This window comes from Tauraco erythrolophus, chromosome 2 (assembly GCF_009769465.1).
Source record: "Tauraco erythrolophus isolate bTauEry1 chromosome 2, bTauEry1.pri, whole genome shotgun sequence".
In the NCBI taxonomy this organism is placed as follows: domain Eukaryota; kingdom Metazoa; phylum Chordata; class Aves; order Musophagiformes; family Musophagidae; genus Tauraco; species Tauraco erythrolophus.
The window spans coordinates 27,188,908-27,214,067 of record NC_141466.1 but is presented as its reverse complement, the minus strand read 5'-3'; the positions used below and the strand labels follow the sequence as shown (position 1 = coordinate 27,214,067).

Genomic DNA, 25,160 nt, shown 5'->3' with positions numbered 1-25,160 from the left:
CCCTATCCACAGAGCGGCTTTTGCCCCGCAGGAAATCCAGCGGGACACCGGCGCAGCGCCAGCGGCGCGGACCGCTTCCCCGCGCCGGGCGGGAGGTGGTGGTCTTCCATGACGGACACCTCCTCCGCTCACTCCACTGGGCTCCAGCTGCTGGAGTCAGGCCCGCATGAGGAAACTGCTTTTTGCTTTTTCCTTGTATGTTGGTTTGGGCTTTTTTTGGGTTTTCTGTTTTTTTTTAATAATGCTCACGGCCGCAGCGAGGTCCGGCAGCGTAGGGGCGCCTCCCGCCCGACAGGCGGCGCTGCGGGCGGCGGCCGCGGCGGGGCGGTTTGTCCCCGCTCGCTGCCCGTAGGCCGCCCGGCGGGGCTGACGTGTGGCGGCGAAGCGGCGATGGCGGCCGCCTGGGAGGAGATTCGGCGCCTGGCGGCCGATTTCCAGCGGGCGCAGTTTGCCGAGGTGGCCCACAGGTGAGCAGGGCGGCGCCGGTACTCGCCGCGGCCTCCAGAGCCCGCCGCCTGCCGCCGCGGAGCGCCCGCCGGCGTCCCCTCCCTTCCCCCACTCCGCCCCCGCGGCGGATGGGGGGGGGCTGGGGGCGCTGTGCCGCGGCCCTCGGTCCCGACCCACGGCGGGGACTCGTGGGTGTTCGACCGGGCACGGTGACCGGTGCGTCAGCGCTTGTGAGCCCCGAAGGGGCGTTCGGGGCGCCCGGAGGGTGTCCGCCGGCCCGCGAAAGCGCGGGGGGTGTATAGTCGCCGTTAAATGAGAGCTGCCACACGTCGTCACGGCCCCAGTGCTCCGCTTCTGCCTCATGTGGTGCCGAGCGGTTCAGGGTGTTGCCCAGAGCTTGTTTTTGTTAAAAAAAAAAAAAAAAAAGAAACAAAAAATCCCGAAGAAGCAAAAAACCTAAAATAAAAAAGCACCGAAGGACGAAAGACACAAATTCTATAAACGCAGCTGTTCCTAAATTCAGGGGCGGGTGCGTTCTTACAGCACAAGGTGTCGACAGCTGTTCGAGAGTAATTTTAGGGAGATGACCCACAGAAGTGAAGCCATATGGATGGTTCGGGGGGCTGTGAGAAAAGCAGGATCCTGAAATTAGTTTTTTATTGTAAAACGTGTTTACACAGAACAGCAAGTAATCTTCACTGTGTTTCCTGTGTTTAGTATTTTTGAAACACCAATTTAGAGGTAATTTTAGCAAGTACTTATTAGAATAGTTGATTGTTTTTTATGCTGTTGATAGATTGTCGGAACGGAACTGTATAGAAATTGTCACTAAACTGATTGCGGAAAAACAGTTGGAAGTGGTGCACACACTTGATGGAAAAGAGTATGTCACTCCAGCACAGATTAGTAAGGAGATCCGGGATGAGCTTCACGTTTGTGGTGGTAAGTGTGGCATTTGCTTTCTTTCTCCGGATTTGGAAGTTAATTTTGAAGACCACAGAAAGAATTTAAGTTTTCTTCAATACTCTTAGTCTTGCAAAAAAAAGTGAGCTTGCTTCGTATTGCTTCATCTACACATGAATTCACCTACTATTATTTTATTTTCACTTCAGATCTGTATTAAGCTTTTAGGTAAGAATATCAGATATGTTACGTGGTTCATTTTCACCCTTGCAGAATTTCTGAGGTAGAAGTGGTCTAAGAACCCTTTTAAGGCAAATTTGGCATTTTAGTATGGTTAAGTATCAGGCCCAGATGTTTGGTCTTGAGTCAGAGTTTCAGAGTTTCTCCCTTCACATCATTAATAATAATAACATTTTAAAATTGTCATTGACGGGTCTTTTATTTTGCCAGTTTGCTTTGTAAAATCTGACTTAGATGCATAAGAAAACAAATATGCTTCAGACTGCTTTTTGTCAACGGTTTTGAGAAGACAGTATATTATACTTTTAGTTATATTTAAGGGTGAATTTCACGGCATCGTATGTTTTGGAAAATTAGCTTTCTTACTATGTTCATACAGATTAGTCATTTTCTTATGATTACCACAAGTATGCCTCAGTTTGTGTTGTGCCGTTGTGTATCATATCCGTATGACAGCTTGAATTGAATTGAAAGTTGCTAGTTTTCAGTTGTAGCATCATGCAAAGGCAGCAAGTTTTGGTGATCTCCGTTTTGATACTCAGCGGTCAAATCCAGATCAGCATCAAGGCAAAAACTAATTGAGAGGGAATTTGAACGGTGATTTTTATTTCTGTGGTTTCTGCGTTGGATTGTCAGCAAGGTAGAACAGTATGGAATATCTTGCACTGACCACTTGTGATTTCTGTGATTTGGCAATATATAAAGCTGAAGTTGGTTTAATTGATTTACAAAAAAGTAAAAAGAAAGTAAAAAGAAATATTTTATACACCATGGACTATGCTATATTCTAAATTTGTTCAAACATTTTATGTACTAAAAGTATATTTGTACTTTTTTTTGAAGGTCGAGTAAACATTGTTGACTTACAACAGGTAACTTTTTAGTAATAAAAACCTATATACTTCTTTCTTTTCTTCACCATGTATATTGTAAATATGGAATTTATCAGTTACACTCCAGCTAAGTTATTTTTTTAAGAGAGAACAGAGTTTATGAAGAGCTTATAGCTTATGTCAGAGTACTGCACATTACTTAATCCTTCTATTTGCTCCTTTATTGAAAGGTTCTCTCTGCTTAATGATAATCTAGGACCTCTGAAATCACCACTGAAATATACAGATTTTCTTTATGAACTCTTTAAACTGGGAGGGCAAACAGAAAATAAATATGTTTCCCATTTAAATTTAAAGCTGCAGAAGCATGCATAATTAACTTTACATTCATCTCTGAATCTTCCCTCTTCATTAATCTCTAGTCTCCACTAATCTTTATCCTCCAGTAGTCTTCCTCTGTGACTAATTTTCCCTTCTGGCTTGAGTAAAATTACTTGCAATCAGAAAACCTTTTTGAAAGAGACTTTAGTATTTTCTGTGCATAGCTTTCTGAAATTTTTTATTATATAGGTTTCTTTTAACCTTGTCACGGTTGCAAAGAAGCTTTTTGCCCTAAAGCGTCAGTGCTTTATTCCAAATCACAGATTAACTGTGTACGTATGCAGTAGTAGGAAAAAATAAAAGCAGCTTTCCTCAAGACATAGGAATGTATAATATCTCAATGTTTGAGAATTAATTTCAATTTAAAGTTCTGATAACAGGTTTTGTTGCTGGTTTTTTTTAGGTAATAAATGTGGACCTTCTGCACATTGAAAACAGAGCTAATGACATCGTTAAATCGGAAAAAAGTATTCAGCTTGTGCTGGGACAGCTTATAAATGAGTGAGTACTTTCAGGAGCAACATGCATAATTCACATCTTTTATTTTTTAAAACGCAGACTAAAAGTGATGGCCAGACTTTGTTGCTTCTGAAGTGAAATACATATTTCTTGACTGCTACTAGGGATTGGTGGTGATTAGTGCTTCTTTTCCAAATGGTGAGTGAGGCCTATCTCAGCAGAGCATCCAGTGAATCCATGGAGCAAAGACCTTACTGAATGTCTCTGCCCAGTGTCCTGCAGTTAAGAGGCTTCCTTTCTTACCCAGTGTTTTTGCGAACAGGAGCCACATCTCATTTGTTCTGTGGCTTTGCTGTCTGCCTCAGCTATTGACAAACCCTCTCGTTTTTTCCCTCCTCTTTCTTTACTTCACAAGCCTAAGATGTATGAGCAAGTTATCTCATGGCATTCGGCACACTAACAGCCACTGAGGAATACTCTTATGGGTTTGTCTCTATTATTGATCGTGCTGCAGGATTTGTTCTTGGCAAATAATGTGAAGTTCCTGGCTCTCTTGAAATAATTAAGACCTATCTTGCTCACTGAAGCCCTTTTCTGAGTTACACTGATATACAATGTTTTCCTGTTTTTGCTTTTTGACAGTTTCATACAGGCAGATAAATGACCAATTTTAATACTAGCTACCCGGTTAGCAAGCTTTTAAAAAAACCCACATGTTCACTGACATCATTTTCCTTTATTCATTTAAAATAAGTTGGACATTATTTTTGCAACAGAAAGAAGTACAGTGCCAGGTCAATTAGTAGTTCAGTATGTGGATAACAGGTTGATCTTGAATGTCACACTTAATGTGTTGGGATTTTTTTTCTTGTTTTGAAATAAGGAGTTACCTGAATCAATTAGCAGAAGAAATAAATGATAAACTGCAGGAAACTGGCCAAGTGACAATATCGGAACTCTGCAAGGCGTATGACCTTCCGGGAGACTTCCTGATACAGGTGATACAAGCTACCAGCCTAACAAATGTAGAACTGGTTGTGTTGACCTTCTTTTGTTATCTTTACAATATCCATGGCTTTAATTGTGATGAGCTGCTTGTCATTCTAAGCAGAAAAACATTAGATACATAAAGGTTGCAGTGTAAGGGGTATTGCTGGAGTGGGTCCAGAGGAGGGCCACGAAGATGATCAGAGGGCTGGAGCACCTCTCCTAGGAAGACAGGCTGAGAGAGTTGGGGCTGTTCAGCCTGGAGAAGAGAAGGCTCTGGGGTGATCTTATTGCAGCCTTCCAGTACTTAAACGGGGCCTACAGGAAAGCTGGAGAGGGACTTTTCACAAGGGCATGTAGTGATAGGACAAGGGGCAATGGATTTAAACTGAAAGAGGGGAGATTTTGATTAGATATAAGGAAGAAATTTTTCACTGTGAGGGTGGTGAGGCACTGGAACAGGTTGCCCAGAGAAGTTGTAGATGCCCAATCCCTGGAAGTGTTCAAGGCCAGGTTGGATGAGGCTTTGAGCAACCTGGTGTAGTGGAGGATTTCCCTGCCCATGGCAGGGGGGTTTCAACTAGATGATCTTTGAGGTCCCTTCCAACCCTAACCATTCTATGATTCTGTGATTCTATGATCCACAGATTAAGGTTGATGTTTGCCTTTTCACTGTTGGGCAGAATTTCTTCAGAATCTTTATGACTGTTAGGAACAGATTAGTTTGATAGAAGATCTGAAAATTTCTTTGATTGAAATATTAGAGAGAAGATGTAGGGGAAATTTCATCAGTCTCATGAGCTACTTAGGAAGCAGAAATAAAATGGTAGAGACCTTTTGGTTTATTCAGAAAAGGTAAAATAAATGTTCATTTCTAGAAGCTGAAGCCAGACATTCAGAGTAGAAACAAAAAACTGTTTACCTTTGTTAGTGACTATTGTAGCGTTTAAAAGGATTAGGGAGAATTCTCTTAGCATTGTTGACTTTCATTCAAAATTGGATTTTGTCTGGAAGATGTTTTTTTTCAAAGGGTAATCCTGTGTCATGTGTTAGGTGAAGAGTCAGGTATCACAGACAACCTTCTTGACTCTCAATTTATGAACAGAATTCTTCTAATATTCGTTGCATGATCAGCTTCTAAAAAAAATTTATAACATATGAAAATTATTACATGATTTCTCTGTGTTTCCTAGGCAATATTTCCTGGGTTTAGTTCACTTCGCAAGGATGCATTTTTTTAAACTGTTTGCACTTCTTTCGTGTTTATTGTTGCTTATTTTTGTCTTCACTGTTTGAAAAAATGAATAGTGAATTCCTGTGCCACTGGTTTGTACAAAATTAATACAAAGGTTAAATCTTAGTCTTCATTGTGCATCTCCAAACCATACTTATTTCTTTTGCAAAGTTTTCTTTCATCATTGGATACACATATCTCTGATGGAAGAAAGCATTGTTAGGAAAGCTGAATTCCCTGAAGTTTGGAGTGTGGGCCATAATGGCATCAACATACATGTAGTATGACACATTCTCTATACACCTAAATAATTTCCACTTTTAGTCCTCATTTCTGAATATTTTGTCTTAGGAAAACTAATTTGGTGATCTGTTAATACGGATTTTTTGATTAATTTTTGTTCAACATCGCTAATATACAATTTCAGCAGTCATCCCAGCTTCTATTTACAGGCGTTATCCAGGCGTTTGGGTAGAATTATTCACGGACAGCTAGACCAGGAAAACCGTGGGGTGATTTTTACAGAAGCCTTTGTGTCCCGGCATCGAGCACGCATTCGTGGTCTCTTCACTGCAATCACTCGGTAAATTTCAACACCAGCAAACCACGTATTAAAATATTTTTACCATACGTCTTTATGGACCAAATTCAGTTGCGATTGAAAAAGACAAGAAAATAAAGACCTGTGGATAGGTTTTTTTTCAAGTGTAGTTCGGTTCCTGGGGTGAAATATTAGACTCACGTTTTTGAAATGGGTACCTCCTTTTGGAAGGAGAACAAGGACAGTATAACAATGTACAATATCCAACATATTTAAGTGTTTTGGCTGAAGAAAATGTTAATCAGTAGTTCTTTCATTTGCTTGGAGAGTATCTGTCTTCATTGTCGTTCCACCACTGCCCAGTCAATTACATATTGATGTCTACCTACTACACGTGATTATAGGTGATTTTTTCTTATTAAATCAATAGTCTTCCGTGTCAATTTGTATGAAGCGAAAAAACTTGAGACAGCAAAAGTTTCCTTACAATAATTACTGTAGCTCTGTTATAAGATAGAACTTCATAATTCAAAATTAAAACCCCGTAAACTGTATTAAACATCAGTGTAGCACTCTGGGGCTAAGACGCTGCACAGTTCTGTCCATCTGGAGTAACCTCTCTTATTTCTAGATTCTCCACATCGATTTCAGGTCATTAACTTACGTTGGTTTGTTTTTCTTTTTTCCAAGGCCTACACCTGTAAGTAACTTGATCACTCGGTATGGATTTCAAGAACATTTGCTTTACTGTGAGTTTCATTCAGACTGTTTTGTATTTTTGTTAGTTAATCCATAGATTCTCCATTACTAGAAGGATGCTTTCAAAGAAACATTTTAGTATATGGCTTTAATTCTGGAATGAAGAACCATGTGTTTCTCTCTAGTATAAAAAGGGTTAAACCTTTTGTGCTCTCCATAAATGAAGAGAGATTCTCTGCATCTAAAGCAATAAAAGCATATGTTGATGAAATGCCTCTGGGGGCAGAATGATGCAAGAAGTACAGTACTCGTTTTGTCATCTGTTTCGTTATTTGCCCTTAGCTACTGGCAGTTTTATCAGTGGAGCACACAAAAGGGGACAGATTTTATGTAGCCAAATGGCATTAACTGCTCTGGATTTTGTTTACTGACTTTTCTCTGTGATAGTGGAGGCAGAGCTTTTGTTGTGCTCTTAGTTAAATGTCTTTATATGCTGAGAGATAAAGCATATCCTTAAACTGTTTGCTTTCATTTTCTACAGTTTCTTTCTAAAATAGAGATTCATAAAGATTTTCTATCCAACTGCTGAAACTTTGAGGCAGTACTTAATTGTTTTTCGCTTCTAATGTTGCAGCTTTTCTTTTGATGTCCAAAATGCTGCTTCAAGCATCATTAGTCTTTTATGCTGGTCTTCAGAATCCTTTAATGGTTTTCGATCTCTTCTCTTGAAAGTTAATATTTCTCTTTTGTTTTATTGGGTCTTTTTGCCTTCAGGGCATTGCACACTTGAGCTCCACAATAAAGTCTTTCTGCTTACCTTCTTGTTCTTTGTGGCAAGCTTATTCATTAGAAATGGAAATCTTAACATTTAAATAAAATCATATAAACACTCTGCTTTCACATAATCAATTTAAGTTTTCCTCTTTTTTCAGGATGTGCCATCCAGGTATTCCTAGATTAAAAGGAAAATTTGTTAAACTGCTTTGTAGTAACGTTGCAGTACTTGAAAAATTTCAGTGTGTTTACAGTCTTTTTCAAACACGTCCTGCGTGTACATGATCATGTATTGCTCATTGTACAGTGTTAATATGAATTGAAATTCTAGTGTTTTCCTGTCATCACTAATCATCATGATGGCTAAGTGTATTTCCAGTACTTTCTTTTGCTTTTTTTTTTTTCAGTGATTTTGTTCCTCTTTTTCTTTACTTTTTATTACTGTACTTCATCTCCTTTGCAGTTTCATTAAGTTTCAGAGAGCTTTTTACTCACTGCCAGAGTGCATTTGATTTTATATTATCCATTTTCTGAGATACCATTTCAATGCCATAAATGCTGGAAACTTGAAAAATATCTTTTTAATTATGTAGATTATGCTCTTTGGGTTTTATGTTTATCATCATTAGCAATATGTTTTAAAGTAGTCTTTTTCAGTTTTGAGTCCCTTCTAGAAAAAAAAAAGTAACTTCAGTGTACTATACCACCACCTCAGGTTACCCAGAGAGGTGGTGGATGCTCCATCCCTGGAGACGTTCAAGGCCCGGTTGGATGAGGCCCTGAGCAACCTGATCTAGTTGGAGATATCCCTGTTCCTTGCAGGGGGGTTGGACTAGATGACCTTTGAAGGTCCCTTCCAGCCCTAATGATTCTGTGATTCTATGATTTGAATAATTTGCAGACACCTAATTATTTAATCAACACAGTGTTGCACAAGATAAACAACAGTCTTTAGTTCTATCACATAGCTGTGCTGCTGTTCATGTTAAGTTGACATGAAATTATGACAGAAAATAATTAATTTTACAAATCATAGAATAGTTTGGATTGGAAGGGACCTTAAAGATCATCTAGTTCCAACCCCTCGGCCATGGGCAGGGACATCATCCACTACATCAGGTTGCTCAAAGCTTCATCCAACCTGGCCTTGGAACACTTCCAGGGATGGGGCATCCACAGCTTCTCTGGGCAACGTGTTCCAGTGCCTCATCACCCTCACAGTGAAAAATTTCTTCCTTATATCCAATCTAAATCTCCCCTCTTTCAGTTTAAATCCATTGCCCCTTGTCCTATCACTACATGCCCTTGTAAAAAATCCCTCTCCAGCTTTCCTGTAGGCCCCCTTTAAGTACTGGAAGGCTGCAATAAGATCACCCCAGAGCCTTCTCTTCTCCAGGCTGAACAGCCCCAACTTTCTCAGCCTGTCTTCCTAGGAGAGGTGCTCCAGCCCTGTGATCATCTTCGTGGCCCTCCTCTGGATGCGCTCCAGCAGCTTCATGTCCTTCTTGTGTTGGGGACTCCAGAGCTGAATGCAGTATTCCAGGTGGGGTCTCACGAGAGCAGAGTAGAGGGGCAGAATCGCCTCCCTGGACCTGCTGGCCACGCTTCTTTGGATGCAGCCCAGGACACAGTTGGCTTTCTGGGCTGCCAGCGCACATTGCTGGCTCATGTTGAGCTTCTCATCCACCAACACTCCCAAGTCCTTTTCCTCAGGGCTGCTCTCAATCCATTCTCCGCCCAGCCTGTCCTTGTGCTTGGGATTGCCCCAACCCACATGCAGGACCTTGAACTTGCCTGTCAAGGTCCCTCTGGATGGCATCCCTTCCCTCCAGTGTGTCAACCACACCACTCATCTCGGTGTCATCTGCAAACTTGCTGAGGGTGCACTCGATCCCATTGTCCATGAATGAAATGAGAAACTGTTTTAAGTTAAAACGCTGATTAGAAAGCATAATGAAAGCACAGATGTTCTTCATTTCTGAATGTTATGTTGCTGACGTGGGACAGGCATGGAGGGATGCTTATCATCTTTGCCAGACTTTGACAGAGACCTAAGAGGACACTGCAAACTACTCAATCACCTTTAAAAATAAATGTGAGATTACGATAGTTCTGCAAAGGTCCTGTGGTCTTGTTTTAAAACAGGACTATCTAGGGATAATTGTAGCAGGGGCTGCGAAATCTATGAAAGCACCATCCCTGCCCATGAGTTTTAGAACTGGGCTTGAAATAATACAAAAATTAATTGATGTCTTCATTTCTCCTCCTTTCTCTGTAAAAACTCTGATTTATTGCTAGTGCTCCACAAAATGATTAGAAACCTATGAAAGTTTTACTCTTTTTCCAAAAACTTTGAATAAACACAAGTTTTTCTTCTGGAATGAGATTTTCCTGTGTACGTGAGCTAAACTTCCATATGCTGTACTAGGCATGTTGAAATGTTGACGAGTACTCGTATTTAATGAGGAAGGAGCCATACCATATGATAACCTTTAGTGTTCTGTTCCAGGGTAAAATCTGTCTTTCAATGAAATAGAAATCAATACAAACTGAAGGTAAAAAAGTCATGTAGCAAAGCTCTAGAAATTAGCAGAGCTTGGCAGTTGACGTCACTGATTTTCTTTAATATATCTAGTCACTTAAGAAAAGGCAAAAGCAGAACATAGAAGGCAAATCAGATATTCCTGTGCACCTTTAATGGATTGAAAATACCTTATTTAGCATCAAGAAAGGGCTTAGTTTTTGGGTACTACCAGTTACCAATAGGTTCTTTGTCAGAAATATTTGTGCATTATCAGGAGGTTATTATTGGCAACTGTGTGAACATTGTAAACCACGAAGATGGTCACTGGTAGGTGCTCACATTTATGCACTTTAGGTAGTAATTTTTCATGTCATTTTAGCGTGTTCAGATCTCTCTTTTTTCCATCTTGGTTATCATGCAAGCAGTGAATTCTAAGTGAACATTATTAATAAAATGCTCATGTATTTTATTATCTGGCCAGAGAAAGATTCTTTTATGACTACACTTTCTAAATTAAAAGCTCCGAGTGTCCAGGTATACGTACAATAAAAAGTGTTTTGATCCTGCCATTGTGGCTCACTCTTTTGAAGCATTGTATGATTTCCAGAGCTTTTATCAAGACATTCTCGTAAGTATTAAAAATAATTTATAGAACTCGAAAACGTTACACTAGAACAAGCACAGTTCCGTCTTAATTTTTCTTTCATTTAAAAACAACTAATGGGTGGGGAAAAAAGAAGAAACAAACCAAGGAAAATACTTGCTGTGGTTTGATTAATGGATATATCAAAGTGGAAAACATTGCTTCGTTTATTTTCTTCATGTAGCTGTGCTAGAAGAACTTGTTAACACTGGTCGTCTAAAAGGCACCGTGATTGGTGGGAGACAGGATAAGGCTGTGTTTGTTCCAGACATCTATGCCAGAACACAGAGCAACTGGGTGGATTCCTTTTTCAAGCAGAATGGTTACTTGGGTAATTAATCTTTATTCTCATAGATAAAATATCTTTCTAAACTAGTTTAGGTAATTGGTCTTACCCTAATGTAGCTAGTGTCTAGAGTGAAGCCTTACAAGAATAAATGGAAATCAATACAGCAGTCAATACCTTTTCTTAAAAGACCATCTTTCTTATAATGATGTGTATTACTTTATCACAAAGAACCATATTTTAGCAGGGAGAACCATACTGCTAAACAGTACCTTTATGTCTCACAAACAGAGTTAGAAATGCTACTTTTATTACTGTTCTGAAAACATTTCTTAGACTGCTCATTGTAGACGTTTCAGAGTTTGACCCACATGGTTGGAGTTTCCAGTCAGGTGTCCGTATTTACAACCAGACTTTGTCTATTAATTAACCAGATAGCCAAGCATGCAGTGCACAGGAAGAACTTTCTCCAAAATAAGATTTGTAGAACTAGAGCGGGTAGCACGAGTGTCCTGATTGGAATGCAAACAAGTCTATTTACCTTAAAGCTGGGCGATGCTGGATGATGGTGTTTTAAAACAGGAGCTATGGGAAAACGTGGACCTGAATAAGCAGAGGAATGTACCCTATGGTCCCAAAGGGCCAGTCCCTAAATAACAGTTAGTCTTGCTGTTTGAAAAGGTTCGGCATAGTTTACCATAGTGCTATTAAGTGTTTCTTTAATGTTGCTTGACTGATAGAGTATCTGTCAAAGTCTTTGAATGTTTTCAGAACGTCTAAGTATAAACTACCAAATAGTTGAAATTCTTTGCTGGTGAGACACTGCATGATTCTATGAGTATATTGGAGTAACTTCAGAAAACAAAGTGTTTTGGCATTGTATATATTGTAAATATTGTTGATGTTACAGTAGAATACTTTGGAAAGATATAATTGCAAAGATAAATTTAATGGTATAAGAATCTGAAAAAATAATTTTTTCCGAAACTCAGCCTGAAGTCATGTCTAGCATTTAATCCTCATATTTCTATTAACTATGTTTAGCTGTAGCTTGTACTGAACTAAATTTTAGGTCAGCATCAACTTGAAGTTGCATTTATTTGTATAAAAACTATGCGTAGCTCTTCTTTTCCTGCTTCCAAAAAAAAATTACCACAAAAGGTAAATGAAGGTACTTAAATGTAACAGACATCTTATTTTATAGAATTTGATGCGTTGTACAGACTTGGCATCCCTGACCCAGCAGGCTACATTAAAAAAAGATACAAGTCTACACAACTCTTATTTCTGAGAGCAGCTTGTGTTGGTCAAGAAATTGTGGATCAAGTTGAAGCTTCTGTAGAGGAAGCCATCAGCTCTGGAAACTGGATAGATGTAGCAGTAAGCCATCCTTTTGGTTGTTGTTGGATGTATTTATTTTGTCTTATTTTTGTATCAAATGATACCTTTTTTAAGCTACACATATGTATAATGTAAATTCCGTGTTGTCAAAGAAGAATATTCAGTTTAAGTAACATAACAAGTAAAAAGGCATAATTTGCCTTTAAATTGTCATGTCAGTATTCAGTTGATAGATACCTAAGACTAACTTTCATTTCAAAATTAGTGCTAATATATTCTGCTAGAAAGCAACATATTTCTGTGGAGATGTTTTGGAAAAAAGTGTAAACTGAACTCTTAGGACAGTTTTGGTAAGCAGAGGGATATTAGCCGTTTTGTCCTGGCTAAATCCTAATTTTAGGCCTTACAGCACTACTTTGTCACTTGTAAGGAGGCCTGCTGTTGTTTTGTGTTTGGTGTTACTCATATCTTTTGATCTGCATTTTGAAGAAGTTGCCATGCCTTTTCCCAGAGGTAACACATTCTAGAGCAATGTCGATTTGAGATGTCAGAAGATATAAAATAATGTTTACTCTTAAATTACTAGTTTGATTTTAAAAATGCAATGTGTGCTAAATAGTTAACAGATGTCAAATGAGGTTCCTTTGGATCCTGTTTATCCACATATAAGTATGTCTGTCCATTCTAGAACAGATTATTGAATGTGAATGATTTTGATTTTCTTTACCCTAGACTCTTCTACCCAGTTCATTGTCAATAGAAGATGTTGGGATTTTGCTTCAGCAAGTGATGAGATCTTTAAATAAAAATTCTTCAGGTTTAGTCTTCAGTGACACTATTGTGGTCAGTGAGAAATTTCTAAGCAGCTGTGCTGATCTGTTTTCTGATATGATGCAACAGAAAGCTGAAAAGGTACAGATTTTTTTATCGGTCAAGTCACAATATACATTGAGTGTTGGAGTATAGTTTATGTGACTTTTTGTTTGCTGTTACTATCTCTTTACATCTCATCTGAAATACAGCTTGAGAAGAAGGGCAAAAATGAAGAAAAGGTTTGTATGTGTGATCAGTATAATTTAATGTATACTCAGTTTCACTCAGGGAGTGCCATCACACTAATGGTATGATCAGATGCTGAATTTTGAAGAGAAGAATAAATGTCTCTTCGCGTGTTGCACTTGTAAAAGATGGTGTTCAATTACTATACTGAAAAATGGCCAAGTGGCTTAAATGTTTCGTATGTATCTTTTGTTGCTGTGTGTATCTTTTTGATATTAAGTGCGTGTTCTTCCTTTTAGGAAATGAAAAATAACCCTGTTAATTTAATCACTGAAGAAGATTTAAAACAGGCTTCTGGTTTAGAGAATTCATATGCTAATAAAAAAGACAAAAAGGATGAAAGAAGAAAAAAAGCAACAGGTAAGGAATCAATATTTAGCTCAAGCCAAAAAAAAAAAAAAGGATGCTTATTTAGCCTTGGAAATATTCAAATGTAAATTTATTATATTTTGTAGTCCATTAGTTGCCTCCATTCCGTTGCTGAAGATATTTAAGAAATAGTCAAACCACTTCTCGTCATTATCCTATTGGTATAGATACATCTGAGCTATGTCCATGAGAACTAATTTCAGATTTAGAAGTGTGGAGGAAGTGTTTCAGTTAGTCCAACACAAGGCAACTGGCATTAGAAACAGGAAATCCATGTTTGTTTATTAGTGTATATGGTATGGTCACGTAAGATTGAGTTTTGCAGCGAGGACTGACCAAACCAGTATGAGCTCTGGGACCTCCGTACCATCTTTTATTACACAATGTAGATACACTCTTGCTCTCCACTTTTCAGGGATCCAGGAAAATGAAAATATTTCTTAAAAGTTTGGAGAAGTTACTTCCAAAATCACTCTGTCTCAGTTGAGAAATGAGGTATTAAGATGGGGCTTTTTTGGAGAATACTGTACATCTTTTCTGAGAATCCCATGCCAGACAATTACCTGTTGTTGGCATGCATAACGGTTATTTGGAGATTCCTTCAGTTTGCTTTAAGGTATGTTCTAGGTTAAATTAATCCCACGCCTTCTCCACTTGTGTAGTGGCTGTTTGGAATAGATCTTAATCTGAGGTAGAATAAAATGTGTGGGTTTAACCCTTTCAAATCTTTCTGGTTTTTAAAATATTATTCAGGCTGAAGACCATATTTTCAGTCCCAAAACTGTATGTGGCTCTTGTGTTGCTACAGCACAGCTGAGCAATCCGTGTTGAAGTCACATGCAGAGTTTTATGAGCTGCTGAAAGTAACAGAGCACTGATGCATGTAGCTTAACTGAATATACTCATATGAAAAAGAAAACATTATATTCTGTTCTTAAAAAGGTGTCGTGGTTTAACTCCAGCCAGCAACTAAGCCCCACGCAGCTACTCGCTTACTCCTCCCCAGTGGGACGGGGGAGAGAATCGGAAGGGTAAAAGTGAGAAAACTCGTGGGTTGGGATAAAGATGGTTTAATAGGTAAAGCAAAAGCCCCGCACGCAAGCAGAGCAAAAGAAGGAATTGATTAGCTACTTCCCATAGGTGTATGGTGTTCCCATAGGTCAGGCAGGTGTTCAGCCATCTCCAGGAAAGCAGGGCTCCATCATGTGTAACGGTTACTTGGGAAGACAAACGCCATCACACCAAACATCCCCCACTTCATTATTCTTCCCCCAGCTTTATAATCTGAGCATGATGTCATATGGTACAGAATATCCCATTGACCAGTTTGGGCCAGCTGTACTGGCTATGCTCCCCATCTTCTTGTGCACTTGGTAGCAAAGCACGGGGAGTTGAAAAGTCCTTGATGTCTTAGCAACGACTGAAAACATCGGTGTATTGTCAATATTCTTCTCATACCAAATCCCATACTGTATCCAAAACACAGTACTAATCTAGCTATTAAGAAGAAAACTAACTCTATCCCAGCCAAAACCAGAACAAAGGCCATGACAGTGGCGTGGAATCTAAACTTATTCTTGCCATAAGAAGCAACAGATTTTTCTTGGCCAGAGCTGAAGGAGGAAAACTTAAATTTTAATTGAACAATCATCAGTAGAGTGACTACAGTTTCAAACCCGCTGAGGAGTGAGACTCTACTGAGCATGTCTATGGGTTAGACACACTGGGTTTTTTGTGGACTGTTAGATGTATTACCTTAAAATGATCAACATCCTGGTTTAAGGATTAGATGTTATTATTGTGTAATAGCAGAATGTGGCCAGTGTCACATTGCCTATCTTAAGGTCTGCATGTGACTATATCAATATCTGCTGTTTTAAGTGTAACGTGACGTGGCATAGTGTTAATGCAGTTCATCACAAATATGGATTCTGCCATGTATTGGATTAATGAAAATTTTGAAGATAAGTTCTCTATTTACCGTTTGCAACAGTCTGTTACAAACAAGTATCTGTAGAGGCATGTACTCTTGTAATCCTTTGTGTATGTTACACTCTGTGTATCCTGTTGTCATAAAATGGTTTTTCTGGCAGTAGTCTCTCCTGCTTCATCTGTCTGGGGATAAGATCCTGACTGCAGATTGCAGCTTTTTCTATACGGCTATAACGTGAAATACGGAATGAAGGGAGCTTGTTTCCAAAATAACTAGTATATTGCACAGTTGACTATATATTGAACTAGTTTGCTGTTCCTGCAAAGTAATGCTTAAAAATCCATCTGTAGCACATAACAGATGCAGTTAGCTGTGTGAGTTGTAGCATATTGGTTTTGTGTTTCCTTTTCTTAAATGGTGGTACTGTTGCCTAATGTAGTTACTTGAAATCTTGGACATATATTTAAATGGAGAAATAACTACTTCCTCAAGACTTAGTGCGTGTGTAGAACCAGCTATTCTGGAGTTTAAATTTGTTTCAAGTGAAAAAAACAAGGGAACAAGCAGTGATAAAGGGAGCAAACAGCAGAGCAGCTTACTTTGTGGAAGGGGACTGTATTCCAAATAGAAATCCTGTCTGCAGTGTGAATACATGGATTACAAGGCCTATGAACTAAGTAATTTATGTTTGTTGTAACTGGAACATCTCGTTGCTTTATAGTCATCTAGGAATAGTTGAAAAAGAATTAGCATTCTAGTTAATTGAATGCACACTTCCAGGAATGTTTTGGATAAATGCTTACTACGTAGAATTCTTTCTCTGAAAGTTAGCAAAGTTACATTATCTGGAATATTTTTGAGTAGCTCAGTTACTTAGCATCGCTGAAAAAAATGCTAAATGCTTACAAAGATGCTATTTTCAGCCAACAGAAATTCTTCCATTACATTACGGACACTGGTATCTCATCTGTTTTCAGCTGGAAAAAGATATTGCTCTTCTTGTTTTAATTATGCATACATTTGATATGATTAGTATTTGTGTTTATTAGTGACACTAGCTTAAACAAAGCTTTGACCCAGTTGCTTTTTTTTCTTAAGAATTAAACTTTTGGCCATAAGATTTTGGAATATGTATTGTAGGTGATGTTTAGAATCAGGTTGTGTTTTTTTAGTTCGGCATTAGCGAGTAATGCAGATAAATTACCATAATACTGTAAACTTTTTTAAGTGCTAGAACTTTACTGTGTACTAAGCAAATGGTTCTCCACCAGAGGGCAGTGGAAGCGTGAGAGGAGGAGGAGGTGGTAATGCTAGAGAGATCAAGATTAAGAAAACCAAGAAGAAAGGAAGAAAGGATGCTGACAGTGATGAAGAGTCACAAACAACTAGCTCAGGTTTGTCTTTTTATTTTGAGCACTATCTACTCATACTGACATGTTTCTATCACTTGCTTTTCCACGTCTCTCTTTTCCCGACTGTATTGGTAAGGTGAAGTAAAATATCAAAGAATTTGAGAACGCTATTCTGTGGGAATTGTATCAATGGGTATGATACTGCTGTCTAAATGAAATGGGCATACCGTATTCACTGAATAGTACAACTTAGTCTATAAAAAAGAGATTTAAATAAGGAAAATGAGAGCAGGTGTTTTGGGTTTTTTTAAATTTGATTTTATGTAGCAAGTGCCTTAGATTTGGGGATTAATATTATACTTGGTTTCTTAACACCTGCTGAATAGCATATGATAAAAGGAGAAGTTCTCATCCAGTTCCAAAGCTTAATTAGCTGAAATTAACAAATCATAGCAGTGAAACAGTACTTAGATGTTTTTGATCATAAGTATAAAATATAGTCAAATATTTTATTATTAATTATTATTAATAACATTATTAATATTTTAAATAAGATTCTTCTGAATGAGCCTTCTACCTATGAGCTAGTTAGCTTTATAACTATGGACTTTGTAATGGAGGAAAGGAGGTGCTTTGAAGGCCTACTCTGTCTCGCTTGTTTTAGATATGTGTTACAGAATGAGTCTGAATTGCTCCTTATTGGTGCCCGTTTCTCTGCCTTTACTGTTAGGAGGAGGAACATGGATGGCTTCCTCAGAAGGAAACACCTACATTGTTAGACTTCTAGCAAATAGTGGCTGGAAATGAAATGATCATAATTACGTGTTACTTCTTTTATTTGATGGAGTTCCAGAACTAGGTACTTCCATTTTATATATAGTACCTAGGCTTCCAATACTGGCTGAAAAATACTTTTAAACGTGATATTTGAAGTACAGCATCTCAATTTTGTGTGATATTACTCTCATGGATTACTGTAATTCACATATAAATTAAGTTCTTTTTCAAGACTGCTCAGTTACTGAGTGAAACAGTTACATCACCTTTTTTTGGTTGTAGCTTTTCGTGTTTTACCATTGTTACTGCTTGTGTTGCTGTATTATAATAAATAGATTGAACCAAAATCCCAAGATAAATTCAGACATAACCATTCAAATTCAAATAAGACCCTTCCAAAACCTGATTTAAGCTCCCTTTCTACCTGTTTATATAGCCTTATATGTTATTCATTGCTACTGTGGCACAACTAGGAACATCATTGATTTCCATTCCTTCAGTTACCTTATGTGCAGAATAAACCTGGTTTATGCTGCATCTGGAACATGGAATGCCTGTCCGTTTCTGGTTCCCTGTTATTATCCTCATCTCATTCTTATATATAAAAACTAAATTCTGCAGCATACAGACAAACTTCCTGTTTTGTCCAAAACAAAAAAGCAGATGCATTAATTTCTGTGCATTTACAAGCAGTATGTAAGTTGCTTCTATTATTGGAACTTCTTGTTTAGTTTAATATTCTTGCTCTATCCTGTCTCAAATTTTATGCTGTAACCTCAAGTTTAGGATACTCTCTGTTACATGATTGTGTACCTTACTAAATGGCGTTAAAAGGAAAAAAAACCAGCAACCTTGTGAAATCCTTCGAATAGGATCGTTCTATTCAGTTTTGGCATTTAAAAAAAATGATTTGATCCTTGTGATGTCATGATTTCTGAACTAATGGATGGGCCAGGCAGTTTGAAATCTCTCACCAAAAATGCATATCCTCACATACTAGTTGTCTGTTACAGAAAATGACTTCTAAGTGATCAAAAGAGAAATTTTGGCAGTTTTTCATATGTGTAAAATTTAACTGTCATTTGTAGTCATTCCTCTTTTTTGCATTGTTGGTAATTCATTTCTTCAATGGAGATTGGGACTTTGAAGCATTTCAGTGTCTCATGCCACAGAGTAACTGCAGCAAGACTAAATACAATGCTTTCTCAGTGAATGTTGCTCATGGCCACTACAGGTAGGAATAAGCAGCCGGAGTTCCCTTTCATGTCACAAGAGGAAATTGAGGATGTTTTAAAGACCCACATGCAGGATTGTCCTGAAGAGCTTATTACAGAACTTGCTGAACATCTAATAAGGTAATTTCAGTAATTCAACTGGAGTTAGAAAGTCTGTGATTCATGTCAGATGAATCTTCTCTTCAATCTGTTTTCTTGCTTAGGAAAAAACATTTTACCGGTGGAAGTGAACCACAATATTCTTTTTCTGTACAGCTCCGTGTTACATACTTGCTCATGTATTAGAAAACCTTGCTGACACGGTAATGAGAAGTAGTTCTTCCGCTTAGCAGTAGATGGTTCTGCATCCTTTGTCAGCAAGCATATTTTCAGGTTCATGAGTGTATTTCCACCCCCTTACAGTGATCTATGTTGGAATTTCACCGGTCTCATCTTCTGTACAGCCCTTGTTATACATTCGTGTTGCCTGTCTTTTGTGGCTCCACTGCTACCTGTGTGAGCTGGGTAGTAAGCTAGGTCAGCGAACAGATCTAAGCAAAAACTATTAACATCTTTTAAAAGATGCTCCAAACAAGAGAGAGGATGTAAATATCTGTGTTCAGAGCAAAAAGGATATGATAGTACTGAACAACCCAAGCCTGGAATAAACTTGGAGAGCAATGGTAACTACATCTTTAGAAGGGCCTATGCTATTTTCATGCAACTTAAGTCTTCCCCTCTTACAGCTCTCATTGATCTGAAATTTGTCCACAGACTTCTGAAAGAGTTTGTGAATAGTGTTGCTTCTGGAAATCTTTTCTGTCTTTCATCTTGTTTCCTTTTAAGAGTTGTTATGAGTTAAAACTTTGGCAAGCACTTACGTGCCATACCTACTGTAACCAGTAGTACTTCTGCAATTACAAAACTACATTTTAAGTTCCTAGTGCTTTTTTTCTGATTTCAATTATTTGCTTTTTATGTATCTCACCAATCTATGACATTCATGTTCCATTCATTTACTGTGTAATGAGGTAGCTTCTCTGTTGCTGAAATATTTGGAAAAACTTAGAGTTTTACACCTTGCCTAATATTCCCTTTTTCTCCTTTCTTCTTCCCTGTTCTAAGACCTTTAACAAAAACTTATCAGGAAGTTGTACGTTCTGTTTTTACGTCTTCAATATCTTCCGGTGGAGCTAGCAGAAGACAGACTATGAAGGACTTGCAGGAGGAATTCTCAAACTTGTACAACAACATTCGGTTATTTGAAAAAGGAACAAAGCATTTCACAGGTACAATAAATATATACTTTAAAAAATGAATGTACTTCTTGAAGATGTTAAATTTATACCAGAATCTACATTCAAGGTCAAAAAAGAGCAGCAGTGTAAAAAGGAAAGACTTAGAGATGTGTTTACACTGCCTAACACTGGCCTTCTGCTCGAGAGCACTTATTGAAATACTTTATTTCATACCCATATATGTCATATCTTTTGTCAAGATAATTGTGGGTTCTTGTCTTTCTTTCCAAAGTGTTTGCATCTGTTCCCAGTTTTTATTGTATGGGGAAAATGAAAAGAAAAAAAAAAAATATTAGTAAGCTTACTTCATTCTGTGACCTGTGCCACTAATGAAAGAATTGAATACTACCTGATTCTTAGAAGCCCCCATTAAAACCTCTTTTAGGTTTCATACTGAAAGTAGCTGCTCTTTGAAGGTAGTTTTTCAAAAAGGGGTAGATTCATTTTGCAGCGGGTTACTTTGTAAGATATCTTAACTACCTATGTTTTGTGACCGAAAAGTAGAATTAGGAACATATTGTAGGCATTTCCAAGATTCTCAGCTGTGTTCAGCTTTCTTCGAGAACTTTCACTGTGGAAAACTTAACAACAAAAGGAAACACTAGCAAAAATACGGTGATATGTTTAGGAATAAATGGAATTATTTCCCATTAGCCTCTCTTCTTGTACATGTGTTCTGTAGCCTCTTTTTTTTCTAAAATTCTACTGTTTCAGTCTTAAGTCATGTGCCTGCTCTTCCACTTAACTGATTATCCTGTAGACTTTTCATCTACATATTGTTTACTTGTTGGTGTATGTATGAGTCTATGGTGGAGAGCAGTGGTTGTTCATTAGTGGTTCAGGAGGATTGTACAGGGACTACTTTACTGCTTATGCAGATACACCTTTGAAATACTAACAGTGCATCAAAATGCAGTTACGGACCTGAAAGCTCATATTTTTCACTGAAGAATGTTCCATAAGCAACTGCAAATGTTAGGGATGTTAGCTTCATGTATCCAGATAACTTTCTCTACTACTACTACAACGTGGATAGAGTCCAGGTTTTAGCAAGTGCTGTTGTAACTGTCACAGGAATCAGATAACTATAAGTTGCTTTTAATCACTTAACTTCTTTTGGCAGATGAGACTCAGACTAACCTTGCCAAGCACCTGTTGAAGACTGTCTGTACAGATATTACAAACCTTATTTTCAACTTCCTAGCATCTGATTCTATGATGACAACAGAAAATTACTCTACAATCACAAGTGAGGTACACAGATAACAGCTCCTTTTTAACAGTCTCAAGTAGATCAATGATGTTTATTTCATATTTAATTATTTTCTGTTTAAACATGCCTACAGCTAAATGGTAATTAATATTGTGGATTATTTCCATTCTTGACTCATGCAGGGTCGGACCAAGATTTTAGGTAAATTGCCAGAAGACACCAAAGGTCCTTTAACTAAACTGCATACTTCTCTGAATGGCAAGGTAAAGTGATCCAGAATCTTCGAGTTAGATTTTCCATTCTGCTGATAGAATGCTAATAAACAGATGACCTACATAGTGTAGTACATAGCAGCTGCTGCTGTGAAGGATGAAGGCAAAATAATCTTTTGAATTTGTGTAAGTCAGTGAGAGTAAGTACATTTTCATATCTGTGAATTTTAAGAGGTGAAAAGGTGATCTTACATTTTGATACTGATTCTAGATGCAATCCAGTGCATCTTTTATGTCCACATGAGAAAAGTTAAAGCTGAGAGAGAATCTACAGTTTAAAGAGGTTGATGTTTCTTGTATTTTGTTTCTGAAGTTCCTGATTGTTGTCCCATGTGTTTCTTAACAAGTAAAATGCTGGATATTTTTAAAAAAGTGCTTCAGATTATGGCAGTGTAAGTACAAAGGAAAGTAATTTATTAATTATTTTATGCAAAAGGCCATACTGATATGTTTCTTGAGAAAAAAATTATGTGTAAATAATTGTAGAACATGTATTCCTCTTTTAATTCCATTTTTAAAACTAATGGATTATAGGGTTTTTTAGTATTTAAGTATATGAACTATTGGAAGATAAATTAAATTAATTTCTACTAAATATTTTTACTTCTTTTCTTCCATAGTTTATTCCAAATGTGTTCACAGTCATCTGTTTGTGTGATTAATTGTGAACAGTAGTTAACCTTCTTTATAATCTGCCAACACAGATTAAATATTTATATTATTTTTTAATAGAGTGTAGAAGATTTTCTTTCATGCCTTGATTCTGCAGTGGATATTTGTGGTATTATGGTGAAAAAAGGAGACAAAAAGAAGGAAAGGTACCTTAATTTTATTTATTCTATGCACTGTATGCTAAATGTAGCTCTGCTGCTGCATAAATGTCAGATGGTTAGTTTGGTAGCAGTCACACAGAATGTGTTAAGAAAGAGACAGTCTTTCTTTCCAAACTGTTTTATCTGAAAAATACAAAGCCAAGCAGTTCTAATTCCATGGGAGAAGGAAGTTCATATATAGGTAATTCGCTTGACTGACTGCTTACTTGTGAAATTTCACATGAAGAACTAGTCAGTCAGAGGATAAAAATAAAATTAATTGAATGATTAAGATATGTTTTCGAGTCTATTATCAACTACTGCAAGAGAAAACAAGAAACATATTTTTATGTAATGTGTTCCTGTTCCTTAGGCAAGTCCTGTTTCAGCATAGACAAGCTCTGATTGAACAGCTAAAAGTCACAGAAGATCCAGCTCTTGTTCTGCACCTGACATCAGTGCTGTTATTTCAGTTTTTGACCCACTGTATGCTTCATGCACCAGGAAGATCAGTACCACAGATCATTAATTTCCTAAGTGGCAAGATCCCAGAGGTATTCATTTCTAGCTTTTTAAGGGAAAAGTGTGACTATGGACATAAAAGTTGTGCCTTATGCTATTTCTGCTGCATAAGACTGGCACCTTTGTGTTTCATGTCTGATCATTACTTTATATACAGCATATGTAAGTTTTCTGATCCGTAGTGTTTCAAACGTGTCATTTCAGGGATCTGTCTTCAATGTTTTTTTAATAAAATTAAAAGTCAATCTGTTATTAGTACTGTAACTTTTGCCTTTATCTGTAGACACAGCTATGTTTTGGGGGTGTAACTGAAGTTTTTTACACTCTTTCCTTCCAGCTAGAGGATGGTTGCTTTTTAAACTTATCTAATTCAGTTTTAAAGAAAGATGTACCTCTTCAAAAATAAAAATATTGAAAATCTTTATTCTAATCTGCCAAAACTGGTGATCTTTACTAACTGCATTGCTTTCCTGCTTCAGTGATTACTTGTCCTGGTTTGCAGCATGGATACACTTTCATTTTTCTGCCTCTTTGAATGTCTCTCAGAATTTAGGTTGCAAAATAACTTGATAGAGATATATTTACCTATCACTAACCCTCTTTAGGCAAGAATGGGAGAATGCTTTTTTAAAAATTTGATCTTTAATTAAAGGTCTGTATACCTTCTCCATAACATTGACATTCCTTTGTTTTGTTTTGCTTTTTCCCCTCAGGATCAGCATTCTCTGTTAGTCAAATACCAGGGATTAGTAGTGAAACAATTGATCAGCCAGACTAAGAAAACTGAACAGGGAGACTGTGACACAACAGATAACCTGGAAGAGGAGGAAGGATCAGATACCATTCGAAAAGAGCTCCAGGAAATCACTACCTCTATCAAGGATCTTGTTCTCAGACCTAGGAAATCTTCTGTAACAGAGGAATGAAATTATTATTCAGTGTATCCACATCCACGATACAGTCAGAATTTTTTTTTAACCCTGAAGGGAAGGATAGCAGAAAATACTTGACAAGCTTTAAAATTTGGCTTCTAACAATTACAGATCACAGCCAGGGGACACGGTTGTTTGGTGATGGTAACAAATGGAGTTTTGTTGTGTACTACTACAGTGTACGTGTAACACACATTAAATGTAGATGCGACAGAGCACAGTTTCAGACGTTTTGGGTATGAAACGAGTGGGTTTTAATTGGCATCTTCATGCGAGGTCTCAGGAAATGCTTATTCTTTAAATAACAGTGTATTCTGTTCCATACACTCACAGGCTTACAGTTTTACTTCTCTGATTGGGATTTATAGGGATCTGAGGATTGCATATAACTGTATATAAGCCTGTATATCTTAATTTCAAAGACCAGTTTTGAAACATATACTGATACCTAATAGTATATCAATTAAAGGCCATCTTTACTTTTTGATATCATTAGTGGATGTTTCCAGCTTCTCTTCACTGGACCGAAACAGTAAAAACATTGAGTGCAAGTGTATATTGCTAAACTTAAAAGAAGTGATTCAGTACTAATGTGAGTTTCTAAATTTACTGTAAGCTTATGAAAATCAGCACAGTCATGCTATTAAGGTATTCTGTTAATGTCTGTAATAGCAGCTTGTTTAAAACTTGTAATTGGGACAGAGGAGGTGATACTACCCTTTGCACTAGTATTTTGGGAGTGGGTAAATACTGTTATGCCTGCCATATTTTTCACGCTATATGTTCATTCAGCAGACTTGCTGAGTTCTTAGTCCAGTTCCCATAGCAGTTAGAAGCGCTTGCTTGCATTCTGTCAGCTCCTTGAGAGAACTTATGGTATTCTGTTTATCCTGAGTTTCTTGAAAACAATTTAGTTTATGATTTTTCTACATAAATTTTATAGACCAAAATATTGGCTAAAGCGGTCCCCTCAAGTTTTTTACCAGCCTTATTTTTACATGACCGGTACTTTATGTCTTCAGGAAAGTGGAAAAATGTGTAAAATAGAGTTCTCCCACTGTCAAAGACATGATTCTTGTATGTCAAATGTACTTCTGACTTAATTTTAAGAGAAG

The 25,160-nt window shown here is 37.6% G+C and overlaps 1 protein-coding gene across 1 annotated transcript; it reads left to right on the top strand.

Moving 5' to 3' along the window:
• The first annotated feature begins 384 nt into the window (after positions 1 to 384).
• On the top strand, positions 385 to 25,160 carry UFL1 (UFM1 specific ligase 1). Its single transcript, XM_086608182.1, has 19 exons — positions 385 to 467; positions 1,244 to 1,389; positions 2,434 to 2,462; positions 3,208 to 3,305; positions 4,147 to 4,261; positions 5,937 to 6,067; positions 6,716 to 6,774; positions 10,850 to 10,996; positions 12,156 to 12,331; positions 13,025 to 13,204; positions 13,591 to 13,711; positions 16,925 to 17,047; positions 19,017 to 19,137; positions 20,122 to 20,285; positions 21,418 to 21,548; positions 21,690 to 21,770; positions 22,512 to 22,597; positions 22,965 to 23,145; positions 23,827 to 25,160. Exons 1-19 carry the CDS (start codon positions 391 to 393, stop codon positions 24,037 to 24,039), a joined length of 2,379 nt encoding a protein of 792 aa, XP_086464308.1. The 5' UTR covers positions 385 to 390; the 3' UTR covers positions 24,040 to 25,160.

Coding starts and splice junctions, on each gene's coding strand:
- UFL1 (XM_086608182.1), top strand. CDS start 391: ATGGCGGCCGCCTGGGAGGAGATTCGGCGCCTGGCGGCCGATTTCCAG. Junction 3,306..4,146: donor CTGGGACAGCTTATAAATGA/GTGAGTACTTTC, acceptor TTTTGAAATAAG/GAGTTACCTGAATCAATTAG. Junction 10,997..12,155: donor CAAGCAGAATGGTTACTTGG/GTAATTAATCTT, acceptor CTTATTTTATAG/AATTTGATGCGTTGTACAGA.